Source organism: Elephas maximus, chromosome 2, assembly GCF_024166365.1.
Source record: "Elephas maximus indicus isolate mEleMax1 chromosome 2, mEleMax1 primary haplotype, whole genome shotgun sequence".
NCBI classification, from domain to species: domain Eukaryota; kingdom Metazoa; phylum Chordata; class Mammalia; order Proboscidea; family Elephantidae; genus Elephas; species Elephas maximus.
Window position 1 is genome coordinate 39,915,399 of NC_064820.1, and position 16,028 is coordinate 39,931,426.

General features: G+C 40.6%; 1 protein-coding gene across 7 annotated transcripts in view; it reads left to right on the forward strand.

Annotated features, from left to right (window-relative positions):
* TTC23L (tetratricopeptide repeat domain 23 like) overlaps positions 1 to 16,028 on the forward strand; it is an 81,281-nt gene that overhangs the window by 42,528 nt on the left and 22,725 nt on the right. For 5 of the 7 annotated variants that reach the window (XM_049862081.1, XM_049862077.1, XM_049862066.1 and 2 more), the window contains exons 9-10: positions 3,554 to 3,681; positions 6,350 to 6,550. In XM_049862081.1, coding sequence (XP_049718038.1) covers positions 3,554 to 3,681; positions 6,350 to 6,550 — 329 coding nt within the window. The remainder of the gene's footprint in view (positions 1 to 3,553; positions 3,682 to 6,349; positions 6,551 to 16,028) is intronic. The other 2 variants (XM_049862070.1, XM_049862080.1) reach the window with 1 other exon arrangement.

Here is a 16,028-nt window from a genome sequence, read left to right on the forward strand (position 1 = left end):
ATCGAGTCGATTCCGACTCATAGTGACCCTATAGGACAGAGCAGAACTGCCCCATAGAGTTTCCAAGGATTCGAACTGCCGACCTTTTGGTTAGCAGCTGTAGCACTTAACCACTAAGCCACCAGGGTTTCCAAAGAGAGTATATGAATGGCAAATTAAGCTCGTGAAAAGATGTTCAACGACATTAGCGGTTAGAGAAATGCAAATTAAAACTATAACGAAATACTACTTTACACCTATTAGAAAAGGCTAAAATGAAAAATACCGACAATACCAAGTGCTGGTGAGGATTCAGAGCAACTGGAACTCTCAAACATTCCTGGAGCCACTCTGGAATACAGTTTGGCGGTTCCTTATAAAGTTAAACATATACCTACCAAATGACCCAGCAATCCCACTCCTGGGCATCTGCCCTACGAAATAAAAACTATGTTCACACAGAAACCTGTACACAAATGTTCATAGCAGCTCTATTCATAATTGCCAAAAACTGGAAATAACTAAAATGTCCTTCATGTGGATAAACAAACTGTGATATACCCATAAAATAGAATTATCCCAAACTCACAATAGAATTATACCTAAAAAAAGGAACAAATTACTGATATGTGTAACAATTTGAATGAATCTCAAAGGCATTATGCTGAGTCAAAAGAAATTAGTCGCAAAAGATTACATTGCATATTATTACCTCATACCATAGATAAGCATCGACTTAAAATAGATCATTGTCCTACATATAAGAATGAAAATTATGAAATGTCTAGAAGCAAGTATAGAAAAAAAAAATCCCTGTGAACTTGGGTTAAAGATTTCTCAGATATACACCAAGGCACAATTCATAAAAGATAAAATTGATAAACTGAATTTGATCAAAACTAAGAACATTTTTCTTCAAAAGACAACATGAAGAAAATGAACAGACAAGCCACGAACTGGGAGAAAATATTTTCAGATCATAAATCTGATAGATGATTTATATTTAAAATAAAGAACTCATAACACAGTAAGAGGGCCAACATCCTGATAAAAATATGAAAAGATTTTACTTGATATTTCCTCCACAGAAAGTACACAAATGACTAGTAAGCATATGAAAAAAGTGCTAACATTATTAATCATTAAAACCAAACCCACTGCTGTTGAGTCAATTCCAATTCATAGCGACCCGGTAGGACGTAGTAGAACTGCCCCAAAGGGTTTCCCAGGTTGTAAATCTTTATGGAAGCAGACTGCCACATCTTTCTCCCGTGGAGTGGCTGGTGGGTTCGAACCGCCAAGTTTTTGGTTTGCAGCTGAGCGCTTAACCATTGCACCATCGGGGCTCCTTTATTCTTTAGGGAAATGTAAACTAAAACCACAGTGAACTACCACTGGAATGGCTTTAAACAAAAAGAGAGAACACCAGGTGGTGAGGATGTGCAGAAATGAGTCCTCATACATTGTTGGTGTATTTTAAAATGGTACAGACACTGTGGAAATCAGCTGGGCAGTTTTTGAAAAAGTAAAACCTACACTTACCGTGTGACCTAACTTTTCCACTCCTAGGTATCTGACCAAGAGAAATGAAAACTTTTGTCTGCAAAGCTGTGGAAAGAATCTAAATGTTCATCAGCTGATGACTGGATAAACAAAATGGGATGTATCTATACAAGAGGAAACTACCCATTGCTGTCGACTCATAGCAACCCTATAGGACAAAGGAGAACTGCCCCATAGAGTTTCCAAGGAGCGTCTGGTGGATCCGAACTGATGGTCTTTGGTTAGTGGCCGTAGCATTTAACCACTACACCACCAGGGTTTCCAAGAGGTAACTACTCGGCAATAAAAAAGGAATGAAGTACTTTTACATGCAGCGACATGGATGAACCTCAAAAACGTCATGCTGGTTGAAAGAATCCACTGATGGCTGTTTTGCATCAGAGGATAGTAAGAGTACTCAGACATAAGCTTCCTCACAGAAAATCCTCATTGCATCAGGAGAATACAAATCACGACATCAGCTGATGCTATCAAATCAGATCTCTTTTTGAGGGCCTCTGTGAAACCCGGGGAGTCCTGGTGGCAAAAGTGGTTAAGAGCTTGGCTGCTAACCAAATGGGCGGCCGTTCGAATCCACCAGTTGCTCCTTGGAAACCCTATGGGGCAGTTCTACTCTGCTTATAGGGTCGCTATGAGTTGGAATTGACTCAATGGCAACTGGTTTGTTTTTTGTTTTTTTTTTGTGTGAAACCGGGAGAAGCCCTGGTGGCACAGTGGTTAAACACTTGGCTGCTAACCAAGAGGTCAGCGGTTCAAACCTGCCAGCTGCTCCATGGGAGAAAGATGTGGCAGTCTGCTTCCCCAAAGATTTATAGCCTTGTAAACCTTGTGGGGCAGTTCTACCCTGTCCTTTAGGGTTGGTATGAGTTGAAATCGACTTGACGGCAACAGGTTTGGATCAACCTTGGAAGGAGCCCTGGTGGCATACCGTTAATTACTCGGCTGTTAACAGAACAGTTGACAGCTGAAACCCACCCAGAGGCTCTAAGGGAGAAAGACCTGGCAATCTGTCCTGTAAAGATTTCAGCCTAGAGAATCCTATGGGGCAGTTCTACTCTGTCACGTGAGGTCACTATTGAGTCAAAATTGACTCAGCGGCCCCTAACAGCAGCAACGTGAGACCTGGAATGAGAACAGGCACTGACTTTAAGCAAGAAAATGTCAAATTGAACAAAAGCTAATAATAGATACAAAGTTGAGTAGTTTCCAACTCATAGTGATCCTGTGTACACCAGAGCGAAACACTGCCCAGTCCTGCACCATCCTCACAATCATCGTTATGCGTGAGCCCATTGTTGCAGCCACTGTGTCAGTCCATCGTGTTGAGGGTCTTCTTTTTCGCTGATCTTCTACTTTACCAAGCATGATGTCTTTCTCCAGGGACTGATCCCTCCTGACAACATGTCTGAAGTATGTGAGACATAGCCTCACCATCCTTGCTTCTAAGGAGCATTTTGGTCATACTTCTTCCAAGACAGATTTGTTCGTTCTTCTGGCAGTCCATGGTATATTCAGTATTCTCCAACACCACAATTCAAAGACATCAATTCTTCGATCTTTCATATTCATTGTCCAGCTTTCACATGCATATGAGGCTATCGAAAACACTATGGCTTGGGTATGAGTTGGAATCGACTCGACCGCACTGGGTTTTTGGGTCAGGCACACCTTAGTCCTCAAGGTAACATCTTTGCTTTTCAACACTTTAAAGAGATCTTTTGCAGCTTATTTGCCCAATGCAGTGCAACTTTTGATTTCTTGACTGCTGCTTCCAAGGGTGTTAATTGTGGATCCAAGTAAAATGAAATTCTTGACAACTTAATCTTTTCTCTGTTTATCATGATGTTGCTCATTGGTCCAGTTGTGAGGATTTTTGTTTTCTTTATGTTGAGGTGCAATCCATACTGAAGGCTGTGGTCTTTGATCTTCATCAGTTGAACAAAAGCTGGTAACAGACACTTGCAAAGGCTAGCAGCTTGCCTTTCATAATTGTTTCCCTTTTTTTTTGTAGATGCTGTTGAACTATATTTTATAAAAAGTATCACTGCATACCAAGCAACGTTGGGCACAGAGGATTCTGAAACACTAACAACTATTGAGGAATTTTGCCAGTGGCTTGTCCAAAATGGGGAAAACCGAGTAAATATGATGATCAACTCATAAATGTGATTGCTAGTTTTTTCGTTAGGTCAGGACAGCCTTTTTCATCTCACAGTTCTGGAAACTGTAGCTTAGGTCTCTGGTAACGTCAGGAATAAAACAGGGCTGGGGTAGCTTAGAATATTAGTAAATGAAATATTTTTCTTTTATCCGGATATATGGGATCCTTCAAATCCAGGACACGCATATATAATCTCTGGTCCTGTAAATTTTGTAATTTAAGTCAAAATTGGCTTCCACCTTTGGATCTAGCTGCCAGTTTTTTTGTCTTGGGGTACGCTTTCTCTCTCAGTTTCTAGTCTTCAGCTCTTTATTAGCCACAATTTTGTTTTTCCACATAAAGTTGCAAAGTTGCCCAACTTGAAAAATGTGATCACTGTCACTAGATAGTACACGTAGGAACTGTTGAATTGATGTATGTTTTGCTGTATATATTCTCAACAACAACCTAAGATAAATTATTTTTAAAAGTTTTAAAGTGCAAAACGAAAAGTTATAAAGTACTTCCAATTGCTGAGCTTTTTCCTTAGAAGTCCTGTGAGTCTAAGCTATTACTCAAAACCTTTTGACCTGAACTTTTATATTCAGTACAGTATGAACATACTGAAGACTGTTTTTTTCTGTCATGAGATCCCACATGACTTTGATCTGACCAGGCCAACTTTATACCTCAGCCAAGTGAGAAACACGAATGAACTTCAGATGGTCTTGCTGGTCATATGACAGCCACTTGAAGAATAGGGTTATAGCAGACATGAAACAGGAATTTATTCCCAGGCATGAAGCAAAAGCTCCTTTTCTTCTGTACTTGAAGATCTTTATGCATGACCTCCAGGGACAGATTACCCAATACACGAGGTAAGCATGGGCTTACTTGTGCTTACTTGCTAATCTGTAGTGAACAATTTCACGGTTTTTCACTTCACCAAAGATTCTCTTTCTAGCTGTGGCTGGCATCTGTCTCTTTCCCAAACCCACAACACCTTCCTACAGAATCAAAGCCTCTTTTCAAATTCACAATCCCTCACAGGGGTATTTTTCACCCATGTGAAATTATTGACTACTGATTAGTAAGTAAACACAAGTAAACCCGTGCTTACCTTGCTTACTAGGTACCCTGTCCCTTTCAGGAATTGCAAATTTGAAAACAGGCTTTGATTCTGTAGGAGGGTGCTATGGGGTTGGAAAGAAGACAGATGCCAGCCATACCTAGAAGCACAATCTTTGATATGGTGAAAAAATGTGAAATTGTTCACTATAGATTAGCAAATAAGCACAAGTAAGCCTGTGCTTACCTTGCTTATTGGGTAATCTGACACTGAGACCTGGTTCATGATAAAACAACAGTACCAATGCCTGAGGGCCATCTGCTTCTCACCAAGTGCTTCCTGCTGTGCTGAGCTCTTGTGCAAAGGTAGAACAAGTAGCTGAGTCCTGGGTGGCTTCAAATCAAAATCATATATGCACCCATGGACAGCTCACCTTAGCCACTAGAAAGTACTCCACGAAGGCAGAAATTTTTGTCTGTTTTGTTCACTGCAGTGTCCCTTATGCCTTAAGCAGTAACAGCACAGAGAAGATGCTCGCTGGATATTGAATTTGCTAAATTTAGAACACATTTCTTGTGGGATTATCAATTTTTAAAAACTGCTTTCTTCCACCCCCAAGCCTGATGTGAGGCTCTAGGCCTATGCTAGAAGACTGTAACAGTAAATCAGAAGTCTTGGAAACTGTGTTCCCATGGAATATAATTTTTTTTTTGTAAACAGAGGCTTAATCTGACACTAATAAAAAAAAATGCAGAAAAATAATAATCTAACTATATTTATAATTTTCTACTTTTAAAAATGCAAAGATCATTACAGAGCCTTGAGATTCCTGAATTATTGGTACTGTGTCCTTGAAAGCAGTAATTGGCATCACTTTTTTGTTGTTGCTCTGGCATGCTACATACAATGGGTGCTGATTGCATGCTCAACCCAGTTCCAGAGAAATGTTGTTTGAAAACATCCGCATAGAAGACACAGGCAGTGAGTGATGTGTGATTCCTGAGGGCGCCAGCAATGGCTACCCTCTTACACTCCCTCCAAAGCAAGCATCTTGGGAAGGCAGATGGGTGCAATCAGTAATCTCCAGTGTAGCTCTAATTTTTCTCTAAAGCATATGAAGTAGACTAAGTAGTTAAGAGTGAGAGTTGGGCTGAAAGACATTTTATTTCAAAGTAAAATGTTCAAGGAAAAAAAAAGAGTGAGGACTACGGAAATTGGATTGCTTGGTTGGAATCTCAACACTGCCCACTACATGCTGTGTGATCTTGTACAAGACACTTAGCTTTTATTAGTGTCTCTTGAGCTTTTTGAGCTTATTCCCTCATCTGTGAAATGAGTATAGTAATAATCCTCTCTCATAGAATAGCCATGAAGATTCAATAACATTATACATATGAACTCTTTATTATTTACAAACTTGGAAATTTAACTTTTAGTAGAAACAAGTTACTTAGGTGGCATGTCACAACTGACTGGTCCTGGTGGGCTGTGTCATTGTGGGGTAGAACTGCTGCTCCATAGAGCTCATGGAATAGGTAACGTAGAATCAGATGCTCCTTCAGAATTGCTAGGTTGATTTTTTTTTTTTAATTCCCTAGGAGGCTTACAAACTGCTAAAGGCTACATTGAAGTCCCAGGTAATCAGCCATGGTGATTGCAGTGAAGAAATGGCTAAAATCTTTTATAACATGAGCAGGACCTGCTTTGCCAAAGGAGAGCTCAGAAAGGCAATTCAACTGCTAAAGAAGGTGAATGCTGGCTGGTTTGCTACGTTTTTCTCCTGGGCTTGTAAACAGAATGTAAGGGAGGATTTTTTTTTTTTAATAATTTTTATTGTGCTTTAAGTGAAAGTTTACAAATCAAGTCAGACTTTAACACAAAAACCCGTATACACCTTGCTACACACTCCCAATTACTCTCCCCCTAATGAGACAGCCCGCTCTCTCCCTCCACTCTCTCTTTTCGTGTCCATTTCGCCAGCTTCTAACTCCCTCCACCCTCTCATCTCCCCTCCAGGCAGGAGATGCCAACATAGTCTCAAGTGTTCACCCGATCCAAGAAGCTCACTCCTCACCAGCATCCCTCTCCAACCCATTGTCCAGTCCAATCCATGTCTGAAGAGTTGGCTTCGGGAATGGTTCCTGTCGTGGGGCAACAGAAGGTCTGGGGGCCATGACCACCGGGGTCCTTCCAGTCTCAGTCAGACCATTAAGTCTGGTCTTATGAGAATTTGGGGTCAGCATCCCATTGCTCTCCTGCTCCCTCAGGAGTTCTCTGTTGTGTTCCCTGTCAGGGCAGTCATTGGTTGTAGCCGGGCACCATCTAGTTCTTCATGTCTCAGGATGATGTAGTCTCTGGTTCCTGTGGCTCTTTCTGTCTCTTGGGCTTGTAATTGCCTTGTGTCCTTGGTGTTCTTCATTCTCCTTTGATCTAGGTGGGTTGAGACCAATTGATGCATCTTAGATGGCTGCTTGCTAGCCTTTAAGACTCCGGACGCCTCTCTTCAAGGTGGGATGCAGAATGTTTTCTTAATAGAATTTATTATGCCAAATGACTTAAATGTCCCCTGAAACCATGGTTCCCAGACCCCTGCCCCTGCTATGCTGACCTTCAAAGCATTCAGTTTATTCAGGAAACTTCTTTGCTTTTGGTTTAGTCCAATGGTGCTGACCTCCCCTTTATTGTGTGCTGTCTTTCCCTTCACCTAAAGTAGTTCCTATCTACTATCTAATTAGCGAATGCCCCTCTTCCACCCTCCCTCCCTCCCCCCTCTCGTAACCACAAAAGAATGTTTTCTTCTCAGTTTAAACTACTTCTTAAGTTCTTATAATAGTGGCCTTATACAATATTTGTCCTTTTGCAGCTGACTAAACTCACTCAGCATAATGCCTTCCAGGTCCCTCCATGTTATGAAATGTTTCACAGATTCATCACTGTTCCTTATCCATGCGTAGTATTCCATTGTGTGAAAATACCGTAATTTATTTATCCATTCATCCATTCATGGACATCTTGGTTGCTTCCATCTTTTTGCTGTTGTAAGCAGTGCTGCACTAAACATGGGAGTGCATATATCTGTTCGTGTAAAGGCTCTTATTTCTCTAGGATATATTCTGAGGAGTGGGATTGCTGGATCATATGGTAGTTCTATTTCTAGCTTTTTAAGGAAGTGCCAGATCGATTTCCAAAGTGGTTGTACCATTTTACATTCCCACCAGCAGTGTGTAAGTGTTCCAATCTCTCCATGGCCTCTCCAACATTTATTATTTTGTGTTTTTTGGATTAATGCCAGCCTTGTTGGAGTGAGGTGGAATCTCATTGTAGTTTTGATCTGCATTTCTCTAATGGTTAATGATCGTGAACATTTCCTCATATATCTGTTAGCTATCTGAATGTCTTCTTCAGTGAAGTGTCTATTCATATCTTTTGCCCATTTTTTAACTGGGTTATTTGTCTTTTTGCAGTTGAGTTTTTGCAGTGTCATGTAGATTTTAGAGATCAGACGCTGATCAGAAATGTCATAGCTAAAAACTTTTTCCCGGTCTGTTGTTGTTGTTAGGTGCCGTTGAGTCGGTTCCGACTCATAGTGACCCTGTGCACAACAGAATGAAACACCGCTTGGTCCAGCACCATCCGTACAATCATTGTTTTGCTTGAGCCCATTGTTGCAGCCACGGTGTCAGTCCACCTTGTTGAGTGTCTTCCTCTTTTCCGCTGACCCTGTACTCTGCCAAGCATGATGTCCTTCTCCAGGGACTGATCCCTCCTGACAACATGTCCAATGTATGTAAGACGCAGTCTCGCCATCCTTGCCTATAAGGAGCATTCTGGCTGTACTTCTTCCAAGACAGATTTGTTCGTTCTTTTGGCAGTCCATGGTATATTCAGCACCACAATTCAAAGGCGTCAACTCTTGTTTGGTCTTCCTTATTCATTGTCCAGCTTTTGCATACATATGATGTGATTGAAAATACCATGGCTTGGGTCAGGTGCACCTTAGTCTTCAGGGTGACATCTTTGCTCTTGAGCACTTTGAAAAGGTCATTTGCAGCAGATTTGCCCAATGCAGTGCGTCTTTTGATTTCTTGACTGCTGCTTCCACAGGTGTTGATTGTGGGTGAATCTAAGTAAAGTGAAATCCTTGACAACTTCAGTCTTTTCTCCATTTATCGTGATGTTGCTCATTGGTCCAGTTGTGAGGATTTTTATTTTCTTTATGTTGAGGTGCAATCCATACTGAAGGCTGTGGTCTTTGATCTTCATTAGTAAGTGCTTCAAGTCCTCTTCACTTTCAGGAAGCAAGGTTGAGTCATCTGCATAACGCAGGTTGTTAATGAGTCTTCCTCCAATCCTGATGCCCTGTTCTTCATATAGTCCAGCTTCTCGTATTATTTGTTCAGCATACAGATTGAATAGGTATGGTGAAGAATACAACCCTGACGCACACCTTTACTGACTTTAAACCAATCAGTATCCCCTTGTTCTGGCCGAACAACTGCCTCTTGATCTATGTAAAGGTTCCTCATGAGCACAATTAAGTGTTCTGGAATTCCCATTCTTCGCAGTGTTATCCATAGTTTGTTATGATCCACACAGTCGAATGCCTTTGCATAGTCAATAAAACACAGGTAAACATCCTTTTCTGGTATTCTCTGCTTTCAGCCAGGATCCATCTGACATCAGCAATGACATCCCTGGTTCCACGTCCTCTTCTGAAACCAGCCTGAATTTCTGGCAGTTCCCTGTCGATATACTGCTGCAGCCATTGTTGAATGATCTTCAGTAAAATTTTGCTTGCATGCGATATTGATGATATTGTTCTATAATTTTCACATTTGGTTGGATCACCTTTCTTGGGAATAGGCATAAATATGGATCTCTTCCAGTCAGTTGGCCAGGAAGCTGTCTTCCATATTTCTTGGCATAGACGAGTGAGCACCTCCAGCACTGTATTTGTTTGTTGAAACATCTTAGTTGATATTCCATCAATTCCTGGAGCCTTGTTCTTCGCCAATGCCTTCAGAGCAGCTTGGACTTCTTCCTTCAGTGCCATCGGTTTCTGATCATATGCCACCTCTTGAAATGGTTGAATATCAACTAATTCTTTTTGGTATAATGACTCTGTGTACTCCTTCCATCTTCCTTTGATGCTTCCTGCGTCATTTAATATTTTCCCCATGGAATCCTTCACTATTGCCACTCGAGGCTTGAATTTTTTCTTCAGTTCTTTCAGCTTGAGAAATGCCGAGCGTGTTCTTCCCTATTGGTTTTCCATCTCCAGCTCTTTGCACATGTCATAATACTTTACTTTGTCTTCTCTAGAGGCGTTTTGAAATCTTCTGTTCAGTTCTTTTACTTTATCAATTCTTCCTTTTGCTTTAGCTGCTCGACGTTCAAGAGCAAGTTTCAAAGTCTTCTCTGACATCCATCTTGGTCTTTTCTTTCTTTCCTGTCTTTTCAGTGACCTCTTGCTTTCTTCACGGATGATGTCCTTGATGTCATTCCACAACTCGTCTGGTCTTCAGTCACTAGTGTTCAACATGTCAAATCTGTTCTTCAGATGGTCTCTAAATTCAGGTGGGATATACTCAAGGTCACATTTTGGCTCTTGTGGACTTGCTCTGATTTTCTTCAGCTTCACCTTGCCCTTGCATATGAGCAATTGATGGTCTGTTCCACAGTCAGCCCCTGGCCCTGTTCTGACTGATGATATTGACTCCCACGTGTCTGTCAGTTTGTCATACTGTGGGGGCTTGTGTGTTTCTGTGATGCTGGAAGCTATGCCACCGGTATTCAGATATCAGCAGGGTCACCCATGGAGGACAGGTTTCAGCTGAGCTTCCAGACTAAGACAGACTAGGAAGAAGGACCCGGCAGTCTACTTCTGAAAAGCATTAGCCAGTGAAAACCTTACGAAAAGCAGTGGAACATTGTCTGATATAGTGCTGGAAGATGAGCCCCCCAGGTTGGAAGGCACTCAAAAGATAACTGGGGAAGAGCTGCCTCCTCAAAGTAGAGTCGACCTTAATGACATGGATGGAGTAAAGCTTTCGGGACCTTCATTTGCTGATGTGGCACGACTCAAAATGAGGAGAAACAGCTACAAACATCCATTAATAATCGGAACCTGGAATGTATGAAGTATGAATTTAGGAAAATTGGAAATCATCAAAAATGAAATGGAACACATAAACATTGATATCCTAGGCATTAGTGAGCTGAAATGGACTGGTATTGGCCATTTTGAATTGGACAATCATATAGTCTACTATGCTGGGAATGACAACTCAAAGAGGAATGGTGTTGCATTTATTGTCAAAAAGAACGTTTCAAGATCTATCCTGAAGTACAACGCTGTCAGTGATAGGATAATATCCATACGCCTACAAGGCAGACAAGGTAATACGACTATTATTCAAATTTACGCACCAACCACTAGGGCCAAAGATGAAGAAATAGAAGATTTTTAGGAGCTGTTGAAGTCTGAAATTGATCGACATGCAATCAAGATGCATTGGTAATTACTGGCGATTGGAACGCGAAAGTTGGAAACAGAGAAGGATCAGTAGTTGGAAAATACGGACTTGGTGATAGAAACAATGCCGGAGATCGAATGATAGAATTTTGCAAGACCAACGACTTCTTCATTGCAAATACCTTCTTTCACGAACATAAACGGCTAGTATACACGTGGACCTTGCCAGATGGAACACACAGAAATCAAATTGACTACATCTGTGGAAAGAGACGATGGAAAAGAAAAAGCTCCCAGTCTGTAGGTAGTCTTTTTACTCTTTTGATGAAGTCTTTGGATAAGCCTAGGTGTTTGATTTTTAGGAGCTTCCAGTTAATCTAGTTTTTCTTCTGCATTCTTTATAATGTTTTGTATACTGTTTATGCCATGTTTTTTCTTCCGTGATCTTTAACGTTTTAGATTTATGTCTGGTTTCGCAATTCTGTTCCATTGGTCCGTGTATCTGTTGTACCAGTACCAGGCTGATTTGACTACTGTGGCGGTATAATAGGTTCTAAAATCAGGTAAAGTAAGGCCTCCCACTTTGTACTTTGTTCTTCTTTTTCAGTAATGCCTTATTTATCTGGAGCCTCTTTCCCTTCCATATGAAGTTGGTGATTTGCTTCTCCATCTCATTAAAGAATGTCATTGGGATTTGGATCAGAATTGCATTAAATGTATAGATTACTTTTGGCAGAATAGACATTTTTACAATGCTAAGTCTTCCTATGCACGGGCAAGGTATGTTCTTCCACTTATGTGTCTCTTTTGGTTTCTTGGAGAGGTGTACTGTAGTTTTCTTTGTATAAGTCTTTTACATCTTTGGTAAGATTTATTCCTAAGTATTTTATCTTCTTGCGGGCTATTGTAAATGGCATTGATTTGGTGATTTCCTCTTCGATGTTATTTTTATTGGTGTAGGGGAGGATTTTTCTTGTTTGTTTGTTTTCCTTTCTTTTTTCCCTTCCTTTCCTCCCTATCTCCTTCTCTTCTTTTCTTTCTCTTCCCTCCACCCTTCTCTTCCTTTCTTACCTGCCTTCCCTCTCTCCCACCTTCCCTTCTTTCCTCCCTTCACTCTTTCTTTTTCTTTTGTTTTTAAGTATCTTATTACAAAGTAATGATCCCTGGTGGCACAGTGGTTACAGCGCTCAGCTACTAAGTGAAAGGTTAGTGGTTTGAGCCCACCAGTCGCTCCACAAGATTAAGATGTGGCAGTCTGCTTTTGTAAAGATTACAGCCTTGGAAACCCGATGGGGCAGTTCTGCTCTGTTCTGTAGGATCGCTGTGAGTTGGAATAGACTCTACATTGATGGGTTTGGTTTCGGTTTTTATTGCAAAGTGAAAGAACAAACTGCCAAATATAAACAAAAACAAGAAAATAAAAACCTCCCATAAGCCTGTCACCTAGAGATAGCAACATATTAACATAGATTCTTCAACTTTCCCTTTTTGGTTTTAGTAGATTTTTGACCAGGGTAATACATGGTCAACTAAATAAATATTTTGTGGTTTGTCACATGAAATGGCTTAGCTGGGCCATATTACCTTTGGGTTCTCACTCCTTCCGTGGACCTTTGATTTCCTGGTTCCAGTAGGAGAACCCCGCTAGTAAGGTGACTTGTTTTCTATCTCTCAGGAGTCACTGTGCTTTGTTGCTCAATGTCTGTTGTCTTGGAAACCACTGTTTCATGTATTTTGTCTGTTTTTTTTTTCCCCATGAATTTCCAGTGGGTGAGTAAATCCAATCCCTGTTACTCCATCTTTTCCAGAAACATAATTCCCTCAGGTTTTGTATGATATTATCACTGGAGATAGAATTCTAAGTTGACAGTTTACTTTTCCGTGCTTTAAAGATATCGCTTTCCATCTTCTCATTTGTATTGTTTCTGACAAAAAATTTGCTGTCATTTTGATCTTTGTTCCACGGCATATAATATCTCTTTTTTTTCTCTGGATGCTTTTAATATTTTTGTCTTCATCACTGGTTTTGAGAAATTTGATTTTCACATGCCTTGGTGTAATTTTTTCATGTTTCTTGTGCTTGTGGTTCATTGATCTATTTACATCTTTGGGTTTAAGTTTTCATTAAGTTTGGAAAGTTTTTGAGTATTGTTGCCTCAAAGTTTTTTTTCTCCTCTCGTTTGGGGACTCCAGTTGCTTGGAGCTGTCTCACAGCTCACTGATGTACTTTTCTTTTTCAATTGAACTTTAGATGAAGGTTTACAGAACAAACTAGCTTCTCATTAAACAGTACACATATTGTTTTTTGATGTTGGTTAACAACCCCACGACACGTCAAAACTCTGCCTTCTTGACCTTGAGTTACCAGATTTCCTGTCCCTTCTTGCCTTCTAGTGCTTGTCCCTTCAGTCTCATTTTGTTTTATGGGCCTGTCTAAATCTTTGGCTAAAGGGTGAACGTCAGGAGTGACTTCATAACTGAGCTAAAAGGGGTCCCAGGGGCTATACTCTTAGAGTTTCTCCAGTCTTTGTCAGGCCAGTAAGTCTGGTCTTTTTTTGTGAGTTAGAATTTTGTTCTACATTTTTTTTTAGCTCTGTCTGGGGACTTCTATTGTGATCCTTATAAGATCAGTCAATAATGGTATCCAATCACCATCTAGTAGTACTGAATTCAGTCTGGTGGAGGCTGTGGTAGTTGTAGTCCATTAGTTCTTTGGACTAATCTTTCCCTTGTGTCTTTAGCTTTCTTCATTCTGCCTTTCTCCCAAAGGGGTGAGACCAGTGGAATATCTTAGATGTTTGCTCACAGGTTTTTAAGACCCCAGATGGTACTCACCAAGGTAGAATATAGGACGTTTTCTTTATAAACTATATTATGCCAATTGAGCTAGATGTTGCCCAAGACCATGGTCCCCACTGCCCTCAGCCCTGTAATTTGGTCCCTCAGGGAGTTTGGATGTATCTGTGGAGCTTCCATGACCTTGCCTTGTACAAGTTGTGTGCTGGCTTCCCCAGTATTGTGTACTGTCTTAACCTTCACCAAAGTTACCACTTATCTATTGTCTATTTGGTGTTTTTCCATCCCTACCGCTCCCCTCTCCATGAAAGATTGTTTCTTTTTGTGTATAAACCTTTTCATGAGTTTTTATACATATTTGTTTTTATACAACATTTGTCCTTTTGTGATTGACTTATTTCACTCAGCATAATGCCCTCCAGAGTCATCCATGTTGTAAGATACTTCACAGATTCATCATTGTTACTTATTGTCGCGTAGTACTCCATTGTGTTTATGTACCATAGCTGTTTATCCATTCATCTGTTGGAAACCCTGGTGGCGTGGTGGTTAAGAGCTATGGCTGCTAGCCAAAAGGTCAGCAGTTTGAATTCACCAGGTGCTCCTTGGAAACTGTATGGGACAGTTCTGCTCTGTTCTATAGGGTCGACTATGAGCTGTTATCGACTCAACGACAACAGGTTTGTTTTTATTCATCTGTTGATGAGCACCTAGGTTGTTTCCATCCTTTTGCTGTTGAACATGGGTGTGCGTATGTCTGTTCGTTTGACAGCTGCAGTGAACATGGGTGTGCGTATGTCTATTCGTGTGACGGCTCTTTTTTCATTTGGGTGTATTCCTAGGAGTGGGATTGCTGGATTATATGGTATTTCTAGCTTTCTAAGTGCTGTATCATTTACCAAAATGGTTGTACCATTTTGTATTCCCAGCAGCAGCACATAGGACATCCAGGCTCCCCACAGCCTCTCCAACATTTATTATTTTCTGTTTTTTTGATTTGTGCCTGTAATGCCTGGGTGAGATGGCATCTCACTGTGGTTTTGATTTGCATTTCTCTAATGGCTAGTGATCTTGAGGATTTCCTCATGTGTCTGTTAGCTGCTTGAATGTCTTCTTTGATGAAGTGTCTGTTCATTTCTTTTGCCCATTTTTTAATTGGATTATTTGTCTTTTTGTTGTACAGGTGTTGGATTTTCCTGTAGATTTTAGAAACTAAACCTTTGTCTAATTTGTAGTAGCCAGAAATTTCTTCCCAATCTATAGGTTCTCTTTTTACTGTTTTGGTAAAGTCTTTCGATGAGCATAGTGTTTAATTTTTAGAAGATCCCAGTTATCTAGCTTATCTTCTGAAGTTTGTGTGTTAGTTATGGTTTGTATCCTGTTAATGCCGTGTATTAGGGCCTCTAGCATTGGTCTTATTTTTTCTTCTAAGATCTTTATAGTTTTTAGTTTCATATTTAGATCTTCGATCCATTTTGAATTAGTTTTTGTGGATGGTGTGACGTATGGGTCCTGTTTCATTTTTTTGCAGATGAACATCTAGTTTTGCCAGCACCATTTGTTGAAAAGACTGTCTTTTCCCCATTTGATGGATTTTGGGCCCTTGTTGAAGATCAGGTGACTGTAGGTGGATGGATTTATATCTGGGTTCTCAATTCTGTTCCATTTGTCAGTGTATCTGTCATTGTACCAGTACCGGGCCGTTTTGACTACCGTAGCTGTATAGTAGGTTCTGAGGTCAGCTCAAAAGATAAAAGGAAAGGGAAGCAAGCAGAGAGTTGGGGACCTCATGCCACCAAGAAAGCAGTGCTGGAAGCAGAGTGTGTCCTTTGAACCTGAGATTCCTGCACTGAAATGCTCCCAGACCAAGGGAAGATGGGTGATAAGGACCTTCCTCCAGAGCTGACAGAGAACGAAAGCCTTCCTATGGAGCTGATGCCCTGAATTTGGACTTGAGCCTACTAGAATGTAAGAAAATAAATTTCTCTTTGTTAAAGCCGTCCACT